The following is a 24,194-nucleotide window of genomic DNA, read 5'->3' as shown; positions in this document are numbered from 1 at the left end:
CTGCATGGTAGAATGATAGCTATAAGATTTAAGTGGAAAAGAAAGCAGAGAGGCAGTTATTTCTTCCAAAGGAAGGCACAATGAATCCAAGGCAGATAGTTAGATTGCTGGAAGGAGCTAAGAAGAGTGAGTAAAGTTTTTGGCCCTTGGGCTCAAAGGAACAAAACTGTTCCAAAGAGGTCAAGGATTACATAACCAGATGTAAAAATGGGAGCAAACAGGTATAGTTTAGCTTTCACTATATTAAACCATTATATTAGGTATTTCTATAAATAATATATTAATTTCATTATGAAATATATTTCATCAGATTACAAATAGTTTTTTGCTTTTTTCCCCTACCTAGATTAATCTGGATTAATTTAATTGCTATATATCTCTGTCCTTTGATAAAAGTACTTAATTTTTCTACTTATTTAATCTTCAAATTTCTGGATTATTTGATTTTTCATAAACATAGAGAGTATTAAATGTTATCCATTCAACTACCGACAACAAACCTAACTTTAGGAAATAGCTTATAAAACACTTAACAGAAAATTTAAAAAATATATTATATTCCTTTTAACATCTATGTTATACTTTCAGAAAGAAAAATGCTTGTAATCATGTAATATATTTATATGATCTAAGGTTTTTGTTTGTGATTCCTATTCTTTATTATTAGGAAATTTTATTTAAATTGTATGTAAAGCCTGTCAATTTATTTATGTAGCTATTTAAAAATTATATGTTTAGTTACAGTAATTTGTTATCCTGTATATCTTTGAAATTGGAAATTTTTCCCTAAATTTTAATTTTATAATGGAAGAAAATTAGTATTCCAATTCAAATTAGTATGGATGTAAACGTTTATCATTTGGGAGAACAGAAAAAATTTGCATCTCCTTTTATTTTTAATACTTGCTAGATAGAATGAATACCTAAAACAACTTTATGACAGACAAACTTTCAGGAGAGCAAATTAATGATATAAATTATTAATACTGTCAGTTTAATGTCTAAGAGTTAGGAATGGAATTTTTAACATAAGAATCACAATTTCAACACAGAATAAAGGAAAGCTTATGAAAATTTTAATGTATTCTGATGTGTTAAGTGTATAAAGACAGTCAAACATCTAAGTAAACATATATGCTTAAACAATTTTCATTAGTATTTTCTAACAGCAGAGGGAGATATTGAACTACAAATTAAATATTTTTCAATACACATCTTTTGCAGAATGCTTTGTAGGCAATTAGACTCCTATTTTGAACTTAATTTTCCTGAGAAGATGCCTTCTTTATTTTATTAAGATGTCTTTTCCCCAGAATCTGTTTCAAAACCAACAAAGTCCTTTAGAAAACCTGAATATCCATTATGCCAATAGGAATATCACTGATGTTTTATTTAAATAACTCACAGTAAAACATTAAACAACACCCATCTTAAGCATGTTATATGTTGTCAGAACTGGTTGGTGCAGTAGAGAATGGCTTTTTACCCTGAGCCAGACTGGAATGGCTGTCTCTGTTATTTACTAGCTGTGAGACCCTCAGCAAGTTATTTTTCTTTCTTAATATCATTTTCCTTTAGAATGAGAATAAAAATATTGTCTTTTATAGTGCTGCTGTGAAAATTTTTTAAAAATTGAAATACAGTAAGTGCCCAGTAGTAATCTCCCATTAAAAATTGTCAATATATATTTATTAAATTACTACTTTTAGAATTTAAGAAATATTTATTGAAGTAATAAATACATGAAAAATATACCATTATGCAATTATCATATGAAACTATATTACCTAAAACATTTCTGATACTCTGCATTTATACTGTATAATAATTTGTGTATGATAAACACAAATGCATCTGATACGACTTGAACACTAAACATGCAATTTAAATGTTTTTGTCCTGTACAATATAGTCATTCTAGCATAACATTTCTCTGTGTTTTAGGTTTTATTATAATAGCTAATTATTCATTTAAAGATTTCAGTGTGATCAAAATGAAATTATAATTTTAACTAATATATTTGCAAGTTATGGTGTATTAGCCTGTCACTGTTAGGAAACAAAAGTCATAATAGACCTAAAACACACACACACACACACACACACACACACACACACACATATTAATCAGCAAAATGCTTTTTTTCCCAAAATTCATGTTCCTTTATGCCAATAAATAGATATATAACAGCAGACTTCAAGAACTACCAGGCATGTGACCTGATCTTTATGGAAATATCTAGTGAAAAATACGAAAATAAAATATTTTGGAAGAACTTTTAAAGTATGAGAGAATTATTTTTATAATAGGTTTTTTTGGTTTAGGAGTCTAAAGTTTAATCCAGTACTTTAAAATTCATATAATAAGGCATTACTCTGATATCAAATCTATTTTATCATCATGAAATTTAATTGGAAATAGTTAACTATTTAGTTCAGTATTTCAGTTGTGTCTGACTCTGCAACACCAAGGACTGCAACACATCAGGCATCCCTATCCATCACCAACTCTTGGAGCTTGCTCAAACTCATGTCCATCGAGTTGGTGATGATATACAACCATCTCTTTTAAACCCCATGGACTGCAGCATGCCAGGCTTCCCTGTGCCTCACAATCTCCCTGAGCTTACTGAGACTCATGTCCATCGAGTTGGTGATGCCATTCAACCATCTCATCCTCTGTCATCCCCTTCTCCTCCTGCCTTCAATCTTTCCCAGCATCAGGGTCTTTTCAAATGAGTCAGTTCTTCACATCAAGTGGCCCAAGTAATGGAGCTTCAGCTTTAGTATCAGTCCTTCCAGTGAATATTTAGGACTAATTTCCTTTAGGATTGTCTGGTTGAGCTCCTTACTGTTCAAGGGACTCTCAAGAGTCTTCTCCAACACCACAGTTCAAAAGCATCAATTCTTCAGCACTCAGCTTTCTTTATGGTCCACTTCCTACATCCATACATGACTGTTATTTTAGTGGTATTTTAAGCATATTTTCAAGTCTTCATTAAAGCATATATTAGAGGAAAAAAATACCATCCCAATCACATACAATTCCTAAAAAGATATTACGAAATGAATGTGGAGAATGAGATAATACTGGTACCACACAGCTGTATCTTGGAGCAAGGTTACTTTCATGACTTCAAATGAAGTGTAAGATCGAATTTAATTATAATGAAATTAGTGGCTGCAGTTTTCCTTTGGGTTTATATCATTCTCAGGACTTCCCTGTAGCTCAAATGGTAAAGAATCTGCCTGCAGTGCAGGAGACCAGGGTTGTATCCCTGGGCTGGGAAGATTCTCTGGAGAAGGGAACGATAATCCACTTCAGTATTCTTGCTTGGAGAATCCCATCGACAGAGAAGCCTGGTGGGCTACAGTCTGTGGGGATGCAAAAAGTCAGACATGACTGAGCAACTAATATGCACGTACTGTATCATTCTCATTGGAAAGATCGCTGTATTTTTCATTTAGATGAAACATTATTCTATACAGAATGATTAAAACTTGACTGGATGCTTGGGTCTGGTGCACTGGGATGACCCAGAGGGATGGTACGGGGAGGGAGGAGGGTGGGGGGTTCAGGATGGGGAACACGTGTACGCCCGTGGCGGATTCATGTTGATGTATGGCAAAACCAATACAATATTGTAAAGTAATTAACCTCCAATTAAAATAAATAAATTTATATTTAAAAACTTGACTCTTAAGTACTTCATTTTCTGAATTGTGTTATTATGTTATTATACTTTACAAAGAATTTTTCTAATAAGTTCCCATTATAGAAGAATGTTTTCTCGACTAGCAGAACCAACAACCTTAATTTCTACCAGTTAACTCAAATGACAGGGTAAACAAGAATCAAGTATTCCTCTAGATGCTGGATTCAAAATCAGTCTTAAAGGAGAGAAAGGACTTTGACAGGCAAGATGAGCAAAAGGAAGCAATACGTATTTCAGTCAGAAGGAACAGCTTAAGCAAATAATAGAGGAAAGAGAGGAAATGAGGGAATCAACTCTAAGTATGATCTACTGTTGGATATACATGGAGGCCTGTAAGAAGTATGTAAGCATTTAGGAGTCAAATTAGTAGAATTTCTAAAGCCAGGTTGAGTCCTTAGGTTAATAAAATGGTTGAAATTCCCTGGTGGCACAGAAGGTAAACAATCTACCTGCAATGCAGGGGACCTGGGTTCAATCCCTGGGTCAGGAAGATCTCCTGGAAAAGGAAATGGCTACACACTCCAGTATTCTTGCATGGAAAATTCCACAGAGAGAGAAACCTGGTGGGCTACAGTCCATGGGGTCATAAAGAGTTGGACATGACTGAGCAACTAATACACAGAAAATCTTAATGACCTACTCGTGAATTTATTTGCCAGCCATTTGCTCTGAGTCTGAAGATGATAAGGGCAGGTCATTCCCTCTAGCCACTGACACTGTTCAAGGGTACTCTAGTCAGTTAATGACCCATATGCTTCTACTGTATGGTTTCAAGGAAGAAAATGTAAAAAGTGTAACTTTTACTTCTGATAGATCAATGTGATATATTTTACTAAAATAAGTAGAATTAAATTATGCTTTGTATGTTGTTGAACATATATTCAAATTCATAAACCATTTTAACTATTTTTTCCCAGAAGCCTATTGGAAAATATAAATCTATTCTTATTTCTATGTGGGTACAAGTTTCCAACCGACACTCTAATTTGTCAACCAATAATCAATTATGTTAGATTAAAGTCACAAGGATGTTGTGAATTCACTTGTACTGAAAGCATTTACTTAAAATAGTGAATACTCTTTTTAAGCCTCACTTTTTGTAGTGGCCTAATGGATTACTTTTATATTTTTATCTCTGAGGGAACTATAAAATATTTCAAAATTCTGTTAGTACACAGGAAGGAAATGTTAGAAGAAAAATTTATAAACAACTTAAAAGAGAAGATAGTCACTGACTGACAGAAACAAATAAAAGACTCAAATAGTAAGCATAAGTGTTTGGTAAAAGCTATAGGACAGAGGAGAAGGAGAAACTAATACTTTTTGAGGCATTAAAGAGGTATTCCCTAACTAAGGTCTTCATGTATGTAACTCTTAGGTATTGGAGGAGTATTTTTAATAGGTGAGAAAAGAGAAGATTGAAGGAAACAGAGTTAAGTGCCAAAAAGTCTATAGTTGTCAGAAAAGTTAAAGCTAACATTTACAACAAATTCAATTATTTCACTGAAAATTTGTGAGCACTAGGAAACAGGCTTAGTAAATAAAAATTGTAGTGATGTGTAGCATCTATTACTGGAAAGAAAAATTTGAATTTGAAAAATTTTCCTAAGTGTATATAAGAAGAAATATTAAGACTACAGAATAAATAGTGTGGATAAAATGCAAAACCAACGTGAGAAAGAATAAACATTTCGGGAGAAACAACAGAATTTCAAAATAAACTGAAAGCTGCATTGGTAAAAATAGAGAGGTTCTAAAGATTGATACTGAGGTCACTGGGAAGACAAAATGATGTCAGTGATAACATCAGAACACAAGATAATGAGCAGTTCTCTGGAAGACTGTGAATGATTTTCTGAAACTATGCTTCACTATATATTAGGATGCATATTTTAATTACAAAGAAAAAGGCAGTATTTCAATTTTCCACTTTTTTCAAATCTCCTATATATTAAAACTTATAGCAAAAAGAAGATGTGTTTTCAAATATATTTACCAGAAATGTATTAGGTAACTGTAATCTTTCTAGTTAAGAGAATTCAGACCAATTTAAAACACTAAGCATTTACATTCAGTGTATTGTTAAAATTATTATCACCTTATGATGCTATCTTTATATATATATAATATATATAAAGACAAATATGTATAAAGTCTATACGTATTTAATTGAATACACATAAACTCTGTTCTACTTTGCTCATACAATATTAAGTTTAAACAGACAACTAGAATCTTTGCTTAATATTTATATAATAACTATCTGGATATGATATTTAAAGATTTAAAAATAGGCATGATAATATACTGGTTTCCCAGGTGGCGCTAAAGAACCCACCTGCAGTGCAGGAAACATGCATTTGATCCCTGGGTTAGGAATATCCCCTGGAGGAGGGCATGGCAACCCACTGTAAGATTCTTGCCTGGAGAATCCCACGGACAGAGGAGACGGGAGTTGGGGGGCAGGGCTACAGTCCATGGGGCTGCAAAGAGTCATACACAACTGAAGCAATTTAGCACAGCACATGATAATATATATTAATATATAATCCCTAAATAACAATAATATACAATGCAATATACATCATACATAAGTAATATATCTCTCTATATATTCCAATCTACATGATCCTGCCTACTAAGTGATATAAACTACCATGTACAATGGTAATTGTTTATATTAGATGGTTTAATACATAAACTAATACATAAGTAAATTTAATATATCCCTCTCTAATTCATTAAAAAAAAACCCTAAAATCTATAGGTTATCCAAAGTTCTATTAAATGTATCAGTCAAGATTCAACCAGAAACTCTAGTTAGGAGTATCAGTTCAGTTCAGCCGCTCAGTGTTTCTGCTGTTTGCGACCCCATGAATCGCAGCATGCCGGGCCTCCCTGTCCATCACCAACTCCCAGAGTTTACCCAAACTCAAGTTCATCGAGTGGGTGATGCCATCCAGCCATCTCATCCTAAGTCGTCCCCTTCTCCTCCTGCCCCCAATCCCTCCCAGCATCAGGGTATTTTCCAATGAGTCAACTCTTCACATGAGGTGGCCAAAATATTGGAGTTTCAGTCTCAGCATCAGTCCTTCCAATGAACACCCAGGACTGGTCTCCTTTAGGATGGACTGGAGGATCTCCTTGCAGTCCAAGGGACTCTCAAGAGTCTTTTCCAACACCACAGTTCAAAAGCATCAATACTTCAGCACTCAGCTTTCTTCACAGTACAACTCCATACATGACCACTGGAAAAACCACTAGACAGACATTTGTTGGCAAAGTAATGTCTCTGCTTTTGAATATGCTATCTAGGTTGGTCATAACTTTTCTTCCAAGGAGTAACTGTCTTTTAATTTCATGGCTGCAATCACCATCTGCAGTGATTTTGGAGACCAAAAAAATTAAGTCTGACACTGATGCCACTGTTTCCCAGCTATTTCCCCTGAAGTGATGGGACCAGATGCTATGATCTTAGTTTTCTGAATGTTGAGCTTTAAGCCAACTTTTTCACTCTCCTCTTTCACTTTCATCAAGAGGCTTTTTAGTTCCTCTTTACTTTATGCCGTAAGAGTGGTGTCATCTGCATATCTGAGGTTATTGATATTTCTCCCGGCAATCTTGATTCCAGCTTGTGCTTATTCCAGCCCAGCGTTTCTCATGATGTACCCTGTGTATAAGTTAAATAAGCAGGGTGACAATATACAGCCTTGACGTACTCCTTTTCCTATTTGGAACCTGTCTGTTGTTCTATGTCCAGTTCTAACGGTTGCTTCTTGACCTGCGTACAGATTTCTCAAGAGGCAGGTCAAGTGGTCTGGTATTCCCATCTCTTTCAGAATTTTCCACAGTTTATTGTGATACACACAGTCAACGGCTTTGGCATAGTCAATAAAGCAGAAATAGATGTTTTTCTGGAACTCTCTTGCTTTTTCCATGATCCAGCGGATGTTGCCAATTTGACCTCTGGTTCCTCTGCCTTTTCTAAAACTAGCTTGAACATCTGGAAGTTCACGTTTCATGTATTGCTGAAGCCTGGCTTGGAGAATTTTGAGCATTCCTTTACTAGCGTGTGAGATGAGTGCAATTGTGCAGTAGTTTGAACATTCTTTGGCATTGCTTTTCTTTGGGATTGGAATGAAAACTAACCATTTCCAGTTCTGTGCCCACTGCTGAGTTTTCCAAATGTGCTGGCATATTGAGTGTAGCACTTTCACAGCATCATCTTTCAGGATTTGAAATAGCTCAACTGGAATTCCATCACTTCCACTAGCTTTGTTCATACTGATGCTTCCTCAGCCCCACTTGACTTCACATTCCAGGATGTCTGGCTCTAGGCGAGTGATCACACCATCATGATTATCTGGGGCATGAAGCTCTTTTTTGTACAGTTCTTCTGTGTATTCTTGCCACCTCTTCTTAATATCTTCTACTTCTGTTAGGTCCATACCATTGTTGTCCTTTATTGAGCCCATCTTTGCATGAAATGTTTCCTTGGTATCCCTAATTTTCTTGAAGAGATCTCTAGTCTTTCCCATTCTGTTGTTTTCCTCTATTTCTTTGCACTGATCACTGAGGATGGCTTTCTTATCTCTTCTTGCTGTTCTTTGGAACTTGCATTCAGATGCTTATGTCTCCTTTTCTCCTTTGCTTTTTGCTTCTCTTCTTTTCACAGCTATTTGTAAGGCCTCCTCAGACAGCCATTTTGCCTTTTTGCATTTCTTTTCCATGGGGATGGTCTTGATCCCTGTCTCCTGTACAATGTTAGGAGTGTAGAGATCAGTGAATTTGTCTAAAAGAGTGATCTTACACAATCTTGGACGCTAGTCAAGTCGTCACCATATCACTGATGTTTTCTGTGCATCCGATGCTGCAGCTTAAAGTCCACAAAGCAGGCAGTCAGAAATAGAAGATCACAGGCTGGAAATCCAGACAACTGCATGCTGGAACCCCATAGTAACAAATTAAGAGTTTAATATTTTAGGAATTGAACAAAGAATAGAATAGCACAATAATCCTCAGGACTATATTAAATTACTTATAATTATTAAATTACTTATTATGTTTATTGTGAGAAGAATAACTAAGTGATCAGAAATCAATAATAGCACTTCCCTGGTGCCCCAGTGGTTAAGAATCTGCCTTGCAATATAGGGGATACTGGTCAATCCCTGAAAGATCCCACATGCTACAGGGCAACTAAGCCCAGTGCCACTACTCCTGAGGCTCACGCATCCTACAGCCTGTGCTCTGTGACAAGAAGCCACTGAAACAAGAAGCCCACACACCGTAACCAGAAAAAGCCCACACAGACACGAAGACCCAGAACAGTCAAAAATTGCAAAAAAAGAAAGACAGAGACTGATAACACTTCAGCGCTTTGTCATGCCTGCTGGGCTTGTTCCCGCAAATCTCAATCCTGCTCATGTTTGTTATTTCAAGAATCCAGGGGTCTGGTGGATGTCCACTGACATCATTAGCACATGTTCACCCCTTCAATTACTAAGATACACCTGTGTCTCTATGGGTGGGGGTGGGTGGGATGGAGGGAGACACAAATATTATAAAGGAAATACTATGTATCTACCTGGGGAACTTTAAGAAATGTAGGAGGTCCACTCTAAGTCAGGAAGAATACAGAGCTCCTGCGACGTAGAACATGAAACATGAGTCTGATCCAAAGACCTTCTGACTGTATAGCTCACAAGAGGCTCTTCCCTCAGGCATATCTAGAGTAAGAAGAGGATACTTGATATAAACCAATTTCCTTTTAATGCCAGTCTTTATACCTAATCTTAGTTCTCTTTGACATAGAGCTAGAAGAAGAAAGTATAGTTAGCATAATGTAATATGCTATAGAACCTGCTATTTATACACACATCTCATCACTCTTACAGTTTTTCAGATACATCTAAATATGTATGAGCCATATATATGTATGAATGTGTTAGTCGCTCAGTCTTTCCAACTCTTGGCGACCCCATGGACTGAAGCCTTCTAGGCTTCCCTGTCCATGGGATTCTCCATGCAAGAATACTGGAGTGGGTAGTATGCCCTTCTCCAGGGTATCTTCCCACCCAGGGATTGAACTCAGGTCTCCAAAATTGCAGATAGATTATTTACTATCTGAGCCACCAGGGAAACCTCTGCATATATGTATATGCATGAATAAATATAAATAACTCATCTTTGTGTTTTCCACTTAGCAATGATTTGCCCACAACTGTCAATAAAGTTTATACATTGAAAGACATGTTTTAGAAAACTATTTTTTATTCAAAAGGACAAACAGGTGTTCTTTTCAAATTTGTTCCTCTTATGTAGATGACTAACACCTGATCTCATTATAAATTATGTCCACTTATTAAAATATTTGTGCTAAGTTGCAATGTTATATGATGAAAAAAATGAATTCTTAAGCCATAAATGAACTTGGTAGATTAAAAATATAGATTTTTCCCTTACCAGTTCTGTAGCATTGTACAAATAATATTTCTGCTCCAATTTTCTACTGTAATAGTAATTGCGGAATCCATTTGTTCAAAGAATAAAGGTGTTACTATAATTAGAGTGATCACATTAGTTACAGACATGGGGAATGCTCAAAATTGTATAAAATGTTACTTGTTATTAATATTAAATATCTAACCTTAAAAAACTGCATGTTAGAGAGTAAAATTTGAACAAATTAGCCTACTTGCCAATTTTTCAGCTGTTTAGAAGTTTTTAAAGTATCCACTAGAGGGTGCTGAAAGAGAAAAAAAAGCTTTAAACCAAGGGATGTGTTACGAATGTCTCCTAATTCTTATCAATACTATACCAATATTCAAGATTACTTTTAGATTGAAAATCCTTATTTTCATCCCTCCCCCCATATCAAAGATTTCTACTAATTTCAATGATTTTTAATGTTTTGCTGAAAGCATGTGTTTCTGTGTATAGGAAGAAAGAGCAGGTAAGTGCTATTTTGAATTTCTTCTGTTCTTAAGCTAGATAATCTGTGTTTTTAATATTGCTTTAAGGCTATAAAATGTTTATAGCTGTGAAATTTCTAAAATTTAATATGCTGAAGTTTGAATACGTTACAGGTACAAGTAAAACTACTTTTTAGAAATGTCTGATTATAATTAGCCAAAAAAAAAAAAAAAAACCTGTAAAATATTTCAAGGCGTATTTGCTTTTCTATAGTCATGTGACTTCAAATTTAATACTATTTGTTGCTAAAGGAACTAGAAGTCCTTGTTAGTTCAAATGACTGTTTTATGAAGATTAGATTTTATTCCCCCTAGAAATCTAGTATGATATATCTAAAATTAACTTGATTCTTCCCTCTGTCCTTCCCTTCTTAAAAAAAGCAAAAGGCTGCCTATCAATTTAAACAAGTTATAACTTATTATCGGAGAAGGCAATGGCACCCCACTCCCCCACTCCATGGGTTGTCTGATTCTTAGGTCTTAATTTTTATTAGAATCTCTTAAGTGCTAATATTTTTGGTATTTGTTACTTACTCTGTATTAAATTATCCATGTCCTATTTCAATACAGGAATACATGAAAATTTTAAGTAATACTTAACTTATTTTCCTGAACATAAACATATATAAATGTTATATGGGATATACTTTCTAAATATGTCATAAGAAAGCTGCAATTATTCGAGAAGATATTCCAGATACATAAGAAAAAGGATGTGGTAAAAGCATCAAAAGGATAATTAATAAAAAATTTATGTTTATTTTCATGTAGGTGTGTAGGTAAATGATCAATGCATTTTTTACGTATATATAGATTGATTCTGAAAGAATAGTTTTCCCTGGCTATCTGAGTAAATTATTTACAACTCAAAAGTTAATTCTCTTAAGTTCTGTAACACTTTGAAAAATATTACATAGCAAAATGCAACATTTCTTATTTTGTTTTGGAGTTTTTCAGCATGATTTCCATCAACAAAATAAGACAATATTATTCAGTGGAATCTGTCACTAATAATTCATTCACTTTCTTGGTTAATATTAATATTCCAGTCATGACATTAATAGTTCAGTGTCCTTTTATATTAACAGTACTGTTACTGAGTTAAAACACAAATAAAAAATGAGTCATCTGTTGAACTATATACTTAGAGTTTTCAACAAACATGTATACCTTGTCAATTATTTTCTTTCTTTATAGAACATAGATCCAACTGTAACAAAAAATTATTTCTCTGTATATATATTATATTCAAGGTTATGATAGTTATAGCTTTATCTTATTGAAGTAAAATGAACTAAATGAGACTGACATATTTTATAAAAATGCTTGAATATCACAATTACAAGATTAAAAGTATTAAATTAAGTTTGCATCCTTCAGTGACACAGCAATATGTGCTAGTAAGAGACAGTGAGGTCCAAATGGTGACTGGCAATAGGAAGACACCCAGGAATTTAAAATTCCCTGTAGATAGTCCACTAAGCCCATCAGGCATATTCATTCAGTGGTATTTACCTACCATTACTGTTAATCATCGGAATCCAAAGTGATTTAGTCACACAGGTTGTGTTAAAACACCTGTAAGACAACAGTTGGGAAGATCCATGGGGATAAATTTTTATTATTTTTTTATTTTCAATTCTTATTTTTAGCATAATATTTTGTTATATGGACAAAAATTTTAAAATAAATCTGTATATGTTCCTGAGAACAAGATGGCAGGATAGTGAGAACATGTAAAGAAATTATTTGACTTGAATAACTGCTCATTTGACTGTTTTCTAAGTGCAATTCTGATACTTGAGGGAAACTATGAGGCAGACACTAGCCTTCCCTCAATGAATCTTTACAATCAATATAATAACACAGAGTGTCTACCATTATCCCACTGGACCTGTTCTCTTACACACTTCTCAATATTCATCATAGAAATATCCATCAACAATTTTTAGCTGTTTTTGGTAAACTTTCTAGGTTTTTTTGAAAAAAGTCTTAGTCATCCATTTGAAGTAGGGGATTTTTTTTTTTTTTTTTTAAGGAGAGAAGACAACTTTTCAGTCCAAGCTTCCAGGAGAAAGTGTTTGTTTTTGTTTTTAGTTTTTCCAGGTTAAGCAATGGTATCAAAGAGTTCCTTTGTGCCAACAGATTTCAAATCAAAACAGGAAGTTTTATTGTAAAGCCTGTCTTAGAATAAGGCAATTTCATTATTAGTTTAAACCATTTCTCTCAGATCAAATTGAGCATGAAGGAAATTTAAGATTTAAATAACAAATGAACCTTTTTATTAAAGGTTCAATGCAAAAGGCAAGTTTCCTAAAAACTCCTTCATGTGTCAATTTAGAAAGTGTATCTATCATACTAATTTTTTCTAAGATGCATAGACTTTTCACTGAGAAGACATTATTCTTCATGAATGTGTGCAAAGGTACTCAAATACCAAGATGTTACTGCTAAAATGTGAGAAAATCTATTCTCTCTCATACAAAGGTCATATTCCTTTAGCTAAATTGCATGTTATTGTCAGAAGTGAAGGTATCCATAATCATTATGTTCTGATTCTAACAGAACCAAAAAAGTAAGTAATTACAGTAAAGAGTTTGGGGCCTCTCTTCCAGTGAAATGTGAGAGAGAATCCTAAGTTCAATATCTGGGCTTCAAATTCAGAGTTTACTGTATAACCTGACACGGAATAAGATAGATAACATTCTTTTATTATTATTTTCTATGAATGAGATTTGTGTATATAAGTAAAATTTTTTCAAGTAGACTTTACCTCATTATTATTTTAAATACATCTTAATTTTAAATAAGAAAATGCTAATAAAATTTATATAGTGCATAAGATCTCTACATATCTATACATTTAAATATCATTTACAAATATATGTAATATTTAATCTCAATAGTATTATCATGAATTTGATTGTAATTCCCTGAGAGTACAGAGCAGATAGAGCCCACAATAATATGTTTCTCAAGGATGTGTATTGTGTTTTTCTTTTATGATAATGATACAGGTACTTTAAAAATGTTTGCTTAGAATAATTTCTTTAAATTCTTTCCTCAAAGTTTACATTTGTTTTTAAAAGTATGAAATCACCACTACATACTCAAAGTCCATCTGTAGTATTATCATCCTGAAAGATTCACCAAATTTTATACATTCTAACTTCAGAGTATCTAAATATGCCTCAGTCTACACCAGTGGCTTTCTCAGTGGCTAAGTGGTAAATAATCTGCCTGTCAATGGAGAAGCCTCAAGAGACGTGGGTTCCATCCCTGGGATGGGAAGATACCTCGGAGGAGGAAATGGCAACCCACTAGAGTATTCTTGAAAGGATAAACCTGTAGACAGAGGAGCCTGGGGAAATTTACAGCCCATGGGAATCACAAAAAGTCAGACACCAATGAGCACACAGGTGCACACTATACCATACTTGGTACAAAAGGCTTCTCTCTTCAAACCTTCCATTCTCTTAAGTGAAAATAAATTTGACATACATCTTCACTTTACCACTTAAATGTGGCACTGAAAAAGGTGGAGAGATGTTCTGAGGTAGAACTAGACCTAAACAGCATTAAAAAATCGTTCATTGTTATTTTTATTTTTCCTTTTTCCAGTGAGCAATCTTGGGTATTTTCATTCTCTTTGTTCCATATACATTATCAGTCTGATAAAATATCTTTCATCTGGTCTTTGTCACGTTGCATTTGTAAGATGATCCCCTCCACTACCTATATAAGCAGAGAAGGAGAAGCCTTCTCCAAAGTCCTCACCGTGAATGAACTGTGCTACCTTACGTATGCTGTCACTCTAAAGGAACCAACACAAACTGGTATATTTCTTCCGACTGTTTGGTACTCTTCAATGTGACTAGAATACTTTCATGTTTATTATTTAAGATGCACATTCTAAAGAAGCATAACTTAGAACATATCATTAAAAATGATTATACCTTAAAATTTTCCAATATGGAGTCAATAGGGGTAAACTACATGGAAAAATACTAACACTGAGAGTTTATTATGATCACTTAAATTTATCATTAATACTTGGAGCAAGCTACACTGGGAAAGTACTTTTCCATGTAATCATTGGAAATTAAAAATGTTGCTAAGATAAATTCCATGGCGGAGGGCATGGCAACCCACTCCAGTGATCTCACCTGGAGAATCCCATGCACAGAGGAGCTTAGTGGGCAATGGGCTGGTCTACAGAGTCACAAAGAGTCGGACATGACTGAAGCCACTTAGCATGCATGTATGCATGCAACAATAATTAACACACTGGCCATGAGCATTTTGGAAACGATGGCTGCATTACTGACTGAGTGAAACAACTGAGGAATTACAGCTAACAAAAGATAGAGATTGGTGGATTTAGCTATTAGGCTTTGGTAGAGAATCCGCCTGCAATGCAGGAGACCCCAGTTCAATTCCTGGGTCAGGAAGATCCCCTGGAGAAGGGAGAGGCTATCTACTCCAGTATTCCTGGGCTTTCCTTGTGGCTCAGCTGGTAAAGAATCCACCTGCAATGCAGGAGACCTGGGTTCATTCCCTGGGTTGGGAAGATCCCCTGGAGAAGGGAGAGGCTACCCACTCCAGTATTCAGACCTAGAAATTCCATGGACTGTATATTCCATGGGGTCACAAAGAGTCAGACACAGCTGAGCTACTTTCACTTCACTTCACTGTGAATGTGTTAAGCTGTATATTATTAAGTTTGAGGTAATACTAAGTAATGCATTACCAATATTACTCCTTTGAATTAAGTTAAAAGTTACAGAATTCTTCTCAAACAGAATGCATACCTAACCTTTATGTTCCCAACAAAGAGAGTTATTTCAAAGGCTTTTATTCACTTCTTTCCCCCCTGACTGTTGTGTAGTTAACCAGTAACTTATGCATGAAAAATAATGACATGTTACATATAGGTAAAAGACTCAAGATAAATAACATCAAATATATGCTAGGTATACATTATGAATAAAATAAACACATCCTCCAGCTGGAGAAGATATTCAATTTACCAAAAATTTCATTCCATTTGTTCTCATATGGCTATTTGAACAGCTTTTCCACCATAGACTGTATTTCAGAGCATCTCTCCTGTGATTTTGCCTCTAAAACCTAAGTGAATGCATTTGGAGAATTATGTCTACAGTGTTGGGAGGGAAATTATTCTAGTTCCTTCTTTTCTCACTGATTCTATTTTTCGTCACCACCCATCTAAAGCATTAGACTGATTTAAGTTAACTTGACCCTCAGCTAGCAGCAGACTGTGCCAAAAAGTAATTCGCTTCTTTTATTCCCCTTATTATCTCATTCCATATCTTTACTCTCTATCTCCACACTCTCATCCATATTATAATCTCTTTCTACTTTAAAGCACATAATGCTATTAAAATAAAAGATGAACTTAATGCATGAGAAACTGTATAATATAGGAAACTGAGAATATTATAAATTGCCTTAAAATCCTTAGCTTTTAAAACAACTGTTCCACAGATGTGAGAACTTTGTGAATCTGAAAGCATAACTGCAGAAAATCATTAAATAACAACCTAATCTTATATTTTCCGGTTTTAATAATATAAACTGCATAAAACCTCTTTTTTAAAAAGAATAGCTGTTGCTGAAATGGGACCTAATAAAATATAGGTAACCTCTAGAACCTATAGGCAAGACAGTTTCTAAACACAGACTGTTTCAAAATGAATCAACGACAGCATTTAGTATATTATTTTGGCTATGGAAAAAGTTCAGGTTCTTGGAATGTAGGTAAAGAGGAGTGATTTTTAAAACACAGGCATTTGGGGAAATAAAGAATCTGACAGTTGAGAGTTTCATTGGTGATAATTCAGAAACTTTTAAGAGCTAAAGAAACAAGTAACTTATTAAATATTATATTTTAGGAAAAAATGCTCCCAGGGTTAGTATCATAAAAATCGGGTTATTGTAATTGCTATATATTGAAATCACTACATGATGAAAATGCTTATTTCATTTTATCTGGAAAGACAATTTCATATTTTTGAGACTGATAAGTTGTTTTCAACTAAAGAAAACCATGTATAATTAAGATTCTTTCATGCATTTTTAAATGATCATATTTCCATTCCAAATAAATACTATCTACCTGAAAAACAAAAACACTTCATTTCTAGTCTCATAATTGAACACTAGCTGTAGGGAAAGAAATAATGAAGTATAAAACTTAAGAATCTCAGACATGAGGCTTTAAATTGCTTTTCAAATGGTAAATACAAAACTACAAGTATTTTAGGAAAACAGTTCATGCTAACATCTTAAGATTTAATTAGTACACAATTTCAACCTTAAGTACCAGTTAAAAAAATAAAACTGGAGCTATAGGTAGCATGCTTACAGTTTTTCTGAACATGTGTGCAAACAGTACAATACTGTGCTAGATGAGACTTTAGTGTATGATTTAGTCTGCTGTAGTAACAAAATATTATTAAACACATGTCATTATTTGCATCAAAATTCACTTGCACTATATTTGGTATTTAAAGGGAGAGGAAGACCGTTTGCAGGAGGAGGAGTTGAGTCCCAAGGTGGAGCTGTCTCTTGTGTTAAATGACACTGGCAGAATAAAGCGCTCTGATGGGGAAGGGCTTAAAGGCTGAGTCAAAAGCCAAGAAGTCTCTTTATTTACGCCTACCTCCTAGCCCTTGGCAATCTGACTAATAACAAACTGAGCTAACAAGAAAGACTAGAAAGGGAGGAAGGAGAACAGGGCTGCAGCTTGGATCTACAGCCTAAGAAAGCAAGAGTGATCAATCTCAGCTCTGTTAAACATCTTGTTTGTTTACTGCATGCAGCAGCTTGCAAATGGTTAACTATATGCAAAAAAAGTCAGCATAGCTGTGAAGTATGCCGTGAATTTTAATTGGGGAATAAAAGGACAACTGCTTCAGGATGATCTAGTATGCAGTCTGCTTGAAATGTTTTCAATGAAATGCTCAGCATTTTGTCTTGGACCAGAGGTTTTAACTTTATAAAGCGATGGAACTTGCCAAAAAGTGATATTTGAGAAGAAAGAACACGGTGGTTGGTGTTTTCTTTTTTAATAAAGAAACTGAATTTACTTTGAACATCTCTTCCAGCTGTGCATTACAGATAACGTCAGGAAGTCTCTGCTTTACAGGTAAGATGAATGTTTCCAGGATTTCCTTATACCTATTTTTGCATTATTCTAAAGTGATTGAAAATATGTTTGCCTCTCTAAAAAAGAACTTTGCATTAAAGGATATCCAGTTTCTTTCCTGTTCACTGGCACAACTAATGCGGTAGCAGATGCCTGTTTTTCTGAGCAGCAGACATCTAGACTAACAGCTGGCTGTGGAGAAGAAGTAAAATAATCTGCCACTATTTCTTTTACAGCATGCAGTTTGTTATTGGAAACTAACCTATGTGTGCTCTGTGAAGGAAAGATTACTTCCAAATACCATTGTTGAATCTCAAATACAAGCAGAATATCAAAAGATTCTTTGTATATTTACTCTTTCTGACTTGAAAATATGTAAATAGAGATTTTTTTTTTACCTCTTTAACACAGTATCTCTATACTATCAATATAGAACCACTTTTAATATTTATGTGTATTTCTGAAAACATTAGAAACTGTTCCCTATGACTTTTTGAAGAGCATAAAATGCACGTGAGATAAAAATAACAAGAAATTCTCATCTGGAAGTTATTCACTATTTTCTTAAGATGCGTTGTCTGGTGAAATAAAGAGTATTCTTTCTTGGTCATCTAAGGAGAAATACGGAGAATAGCTGTGAAGCTAATCCACAAGTTGAAGACTCCAACTCCAAGCTGCTCGATTCTAAGCATAGCCCTCAGAGCTGTTTAGAATCAAACTATTTTCCTTTGGAAACATTCAGTCAGCTAACTTTCCCTTCCTATAGAAAGGCACTACTCAATTGTTTCATGTCTTTGGTTGTCTTCTACCTTTCAGAAACTTCATACTATATATGTTTTCAATAAGACTGTGTATTTTCATGGAATGAAAGTTTACTTTGGAGATTATTGATTGGGTTTGGGGATGTATTACCTGATTGTGAATTTTAATTAGATTCAAAATTACTGTTTACATCCTATCCAGACAAATGAAAGCATCTATCATTTCCAAAATTTGAATAGTTACAAGATGTGGTGTTTGTTTACCTTTGAATTTAGTCTAAATTTAAAATGCACTATTTGAAGGAAGATAATAAAATCAGATACATTAGAGTTCAAAGTGTTTACCACACCACTGCTGTTATTTTAGAGTTAGCATTTCTTTTAATTGCTGTTTCAGATCCATGTATCACATTTTTAAGGAGTTGGAATATGTGATGTGTTATCCTGAACTGTCATTTTTTATTTACCAAATTAGAGAAATCTTCAAATATTTTTAGAGTGAAGTTTGTTTCAGAGTTTATTGTTTGCATCATTAAGCCTTACAATAAAGAAGATCAGCTGCTTAATTATGAGATATTCAGTGCCCTAAATCCTGGTTCAAGACCTCATTAGGAAGTCATTTATTAGAAGTTTATATGACATATTGTTCCTTCTTTTGTAAGAGCCAGAAATGTGTGTCACAGGTCAGTTTTTCTTCTTTAGTTTTTATGATGTTAACCTTATCCACAGAATAATTTAAAAGTAACAGTGAATATTTCACCTCTAGAAATTAAAGTGTGAAATTTGAATGGATACCTTTAAACGTATATATCTGATACTTAGGCTTATACAAACTACCCTAGACAGCATAGTAAAAATTCTTTTATAAAGGTTTACTTTACTACATTTTTCTCAAGTTTTTAAAATAAATAATGGCATTAATATCTTAGGCCAAAATCAAAGCAGGTTAAACACAGAGTTATTAGATGTTATATTGTGATATCCAGTTCATAAACAGAACTAAAGGAAATGCATACATACAGTCTTTCTATTTTTTTTTAATTTCCTACAGGTCTCTCGCTTCTGGCTATTTCTAGAGGGGTGGGAGGTGGGAGGGAGGTTCAAGAGAGAGGGAACTAATTCATGTTGATGTATGGCAGAAACCAATGCAATATATTGTAAGGCAACTGTCTTCCAATTAAAAATAAATATAAAAAAAGAGTCATCATCTAGTTTAAGCTAAAAAAAATGAAAAAGTTAAGGTCTTCTCAAATATACACCTTTGCATCATATCAAGTTATCAATGGTCCATTTAGCCAACACCCCTCACATCTGTTAAAATGCAATTAGTTGGTGATATGAACACAAATTGATATACTTGAAGTTATCCTTGACCTAAATTTTAAATTGTTATCATAATAAAAGTTAAAAGTAAAACAAATCTACTGGTCCTATTTGTAAAAAAATAAAAGAAAATGTGGACTCAGCAATGCAATTATATATTTAAAATAATTAATATTTTGCCTATTAGGAGAAAACCTATCATTTTGAAAATGTCAGATTCATCTCCTCCCTGCTGCTGGCCACTAAAGCCCATTGCTATTGCATTGTATTTTGCAGAATCAGATCCATCACATGACAACATGAAGCTCTGGATTCATCTCTTGTATTCATCTCTCCTTGCCTGTATATCTTCACAGTCCCAATCTCCAATGTCCTCTGCATCGACCAGAGGTTCTTGTGACTCTCTTTGCAATTGTGAGGAAAAAGATGGCACGATGCTAATAAACTGTGAAGAGAAAGGTATTAAGAAGTTATCCCAAATTAGTGTGCCACCATCACGACATTTCCATCTAAGTTTACTAAATAACGGCTTGACAGTACTTCACACAAATGACTTTTCTGGGCTTACCAATGCTATCTCAATACACCTTGGATTTAACAATATTGCAGATATTGAGACTGGTGCATTTAATGGCCTTGGCCTTCTTAAGCAACTTCATATCAATCACAATTCTCTAGAAATTCTTAAAGAGGATACCTTCCATGGACTGGAAAACCTGGAATTCCTACAAGCAGATAACAATTTCATTACAGTGATTGAACCAAGTGCCTTTAGCAAGCTCAACAGACTTAAAGTGTTAATTTTAAATGACAATGCTATTGAGAGTCTTCCTCCAAACATATTTCGATTTGTTCCTCTAACGCATCTAGATCTTCGTGGAAATCAGTTGCAAACATTGCCTTATGTTGGTTTTTTAGAACACATTGGCCGAATATTGGATCTCCAATTGGAGGACAATAAATGGGCCTGCAATTGTGACTTATTACAGCTAAAACTTTGGTTGGAAAACATGCCCCCACAGTCTGTAATTGGTGATGTTGTATGCAACAGCCCTCCGTTTTTCAAAGGAAGCATACTAAGCCGGCTGAAAAAGGAATCAATTTGCCCCACTCCACCAGTATACGAAGAACACGAGGATCCTTCTGGATCATTACATCTGGCAGTAACCTCTTCAATAAGCGATAGTCACATGTCAGCCAAGACCACGTCTCTTTTAAAACCACCCACCAAACCACCAGGTTTAATACCTTATATTACAAAGCCATTCACTCAACTTCCGGGACTCTACTGTCCTATTCCTTGTAATTGCAAAGTACTCTCCCCATCAGGACTTTTAATACACTGTCAAGAGCGCAATATTGAAAGTTTATCAGATCTAAAACCTCCTCCACAAAATCCTAGAAAGCTTATTCTTGCAGGGAATATCATTCATACATTACTGAAGTCTGATTTAGTGGAATACTTCACTTTGGAAATGCTTCACTTGGGAAACAATCGTATTGAGGTTCTTGAAGAAGGATCATTTATGAATTTAACAAGATTACAAAAGCTTTATCTGAATGGTAACCACCTGACCAAATTGAGTGGAGGTATGTTCCTTGGTCTCCACAATCTTGAGTACTTATATCTTGAATACAATGGTGTTAAGGAAATATTACCCGGAACCTTCAACCCAATGCCTAAACTGAAAGTGCTCTATTTAAACAACAACCTCCTACAAGTTTTACCACCACATATTTTTTCAGGGGTTCCTCTCACAAGGATAAACCTTAAAACAAACCAATTTACTCATCTACCTGTAAGTAATATCTTAGATGACCTTGATTTACTGACCCAGATTGACCTTGAGGACAACCCCTGGGATTGTTCCTGTGACCTGGTTGGATTGCAGCAATGGATACAAAAGTTAAGTAAAAACACAGTGACAGATGAAATACTCTGCACCTCTCCGGAGCACTTACACAAAAAGGAATTGAAAGCACTCAATAGTGAACTTCTTTGTCCGGGTTTGGTCAATAACCCATCCCTGCCAACTCAGACTAGTTACATCTTTGTCAATACTCCTACAACCACAACTACAGCTGATAATATTTTTAAATCACTTACTGATGCTGTACCACTATCTGTTTTAATATTAGGTCTGCTGATTGTATTCATAACTATTGTGTTCTGTGCTGCAGGGATAGTGGTTCTTGTTCTCCACCGCAGGAGAAGATACAAAAAGAAACAAGCAGATGAGCAGATGAGAGATACCAGTCCTGTGCATCTCCAGTATAGCATGTACGGCCATAAAACAACTCACCATACTACTGAAAGACCCACAGCATCACTCTATGAGCAGCACATGGTGAGCCCCATGGTTCATGTCTATAGGAGCCCATCCTTTGGCCCAAAGCATCTGGAAGAAGAAGAAGAAAGGAATGAGAAAGAGGGAAGTGATGCAAAACATCTCCAAAGAAGTCTTTTAGAACGAGAAAACCACTCCCCACTCACAGGTTCAAATATGAAGTACAAAACCACAGACCAATCCACTGAATTTTTAACCTTCCAGGATGCCAGTTCATTATATAGGAATATTTTAGAGAAAGAAAGGGAACTTCAGCAACTGGGAATCACAGAATACCTAAGGAAAAACATTGCTCAACTTCAGCCTGATATGGAGGTACATTATCCAGGAGCCCATGAAGAGTTAAAGTTGATGGAGACATTAATGTACTCAAGGCCAAGGAAGGTATTAGTGGAACAGACTAAAAATGAGTATTTTGAGCTGAAAGCTAATTTACATGCTGAACCTGATTACTTAGAAGTCCTGGAGCAGCAAACATAGAGAGTTCAAGGGCTTCTGCAGAAATGCTGTGATTCTGTCTTAAGTCCAGACGTTGTATATAAGTGCCTTATATGAGTGTGTCATCAATCAGAACTTAAGCACAGCAGCAATCCTATGGGAAAAGAAAAAGAAACTCAGGGATCACTGGGAGAAGCCATTGCATTGTCTTCAGGCAATTTTGTCTATCCCCAATAAAATAAGTCCTTGCATGTAAATCATTCAAGGATTATATTAATATTTTCCCATATAAGTAAAGTGTTTCATAGATGTCCTCTTGCACATCTAAAAGGGTTTACTATTTAACCCTTAATTTCTTGAGTTATATTACCCATGGATTAAATAGAATTGGATTTTTGTCATTTGAAAACTGTAACAGTAAATGTAGCTATAATATGTAAGGAATATACTGTTTATAAAATCATTATATGTACTTACAAAAGTGTAAGTTGTTAGATACACCAACTTTTCTTGTGATAAAGGCAAAAGGAACTGGAACTTTAAAATTAACAAATAGTAATAGAAAAGAAAAAATGGAAAGTTGAATTACATAGGGTACGAGTGGCTCAAAACTTTGAAACTTTGAGAATTAAAAAATGCCACTGAAATGCTTTCTGAATTTAAAAATAAGAATGATTAACAGTTCAGGTGGAATGAGGAAGAAAACATTTTGGTTTTTCTGCACATTTTGTGTGGACAATCTTCTTGTTAATGCTGCTGTGAACTAAGGTATGTCATTTGTGCTCAAAGTTTAATTCTTACTCTTGGGATATTTTGAAAATGCTACTGATATTCAACTGTAAATATGATTAGTGCATCTATTAAGTTTGGATTCTTTCATAGCATTAATCCTTTGTAAATTTGAATACCGAGATAGAAATATGTTTCTTGTGGCAAGTAATACTTCACTGGTGTAAACAAATAGGAAAAAATATTTTATTTTTATTGATGTACACTGATAGATGCCATAAATTAGTAGCAAAGGCACGTCTAAGGGTAAGTGGTTTAAGTTGCCTCAAGAGCGGGACAATGTAGCTTTATTTTACAAGAAAGTATAGCTAGATTTTTATGAACTATTTATTCTGTACAGTTTTGTATATTTTTGGTTCACAAAGGTAATTATTCTTGGGTGCCTTTCAAGAAAATTAAAAGTACTGCTCACTACAATAAAACTAAAATGAAAACCCTTTTTTATATGTGCTTTCTTCAATTAGTCTGATCTGTAATCAGAAGAGTCAGGATTAACACATGCACATTCATGGAGGCACTTAGGCACAAAACACACAAAAACAGGATTTCTATTTGTTGTCACCCACACAGAGCATTTGCTTTACCATGTGTGAAAAGGCCTTTCAGTGTCACGATGTGATTGTCATGGAGCCCAACTAAATGGCCCATAATTTTCCCTTCCTGGCAAATTATTT

The 24,194-nt window shown here is 34.6% G+C and overlaps 1 protein-coding gene across 2 annotated transcripts; it reads left to right on the top strand.

The window, feature by feature from the left end:
• Positions 1-17,390: 17,390 nt before the first annotated feature.
• SLITRK6 (SLIT and NTRK like family member 6) lies at positions 17,391-23,959 on the top strand. 2 transcript variants are annotated; one of them, XM_060394201.1, is made up of 3 exons: positions 17,391-17,861; positions 20,222-21,535; positions 22,127-23,959. In XM_060394201.1, exons 2-3 carry the CDS (start codon positions 20,245-20,247, stop codon positions 22,771-22,773), a joined length of 1,938 nt encoding a protein of 645 aa, XP_060250184.1. In that variant the 5' UTR covers positions 17,391-17,861; positions 20,222-20,244; the 3' UTR covers positions 22,774-23,959. The 2 variants fall into 2 exon arrangements, with proteins under 2 accessions (XP_060250184.1, XP_004012248.1); XM_004012199.6 differs by having other exon boundaries at positions 20,222-23,959.
• The last annotated feature ends 235 nt before the right edge of the window (positions 23,960-24,194 follow it).

This window comes from Ovis aries, chromosome 10, assembly GCF_016772045.2.
Source record: "Ovis aries strain OAR_USU_Benz2616 breed Rambouillet chromosome 10, ARS-UI_Ramb_v3.0, whole genome shotgun sequence".
NCBI classification, from domain to species: domain Eukaryota; kingdom Metazoa; phylum Chordata; class Mammalia; order Artiodactyla; family Bovidae; genus Ovis; species Ovis aries.
Note: the sequence above shows the minus strand (reverse complement) of the source record. Positions and strands in the feature narration are given on the sequence as shown.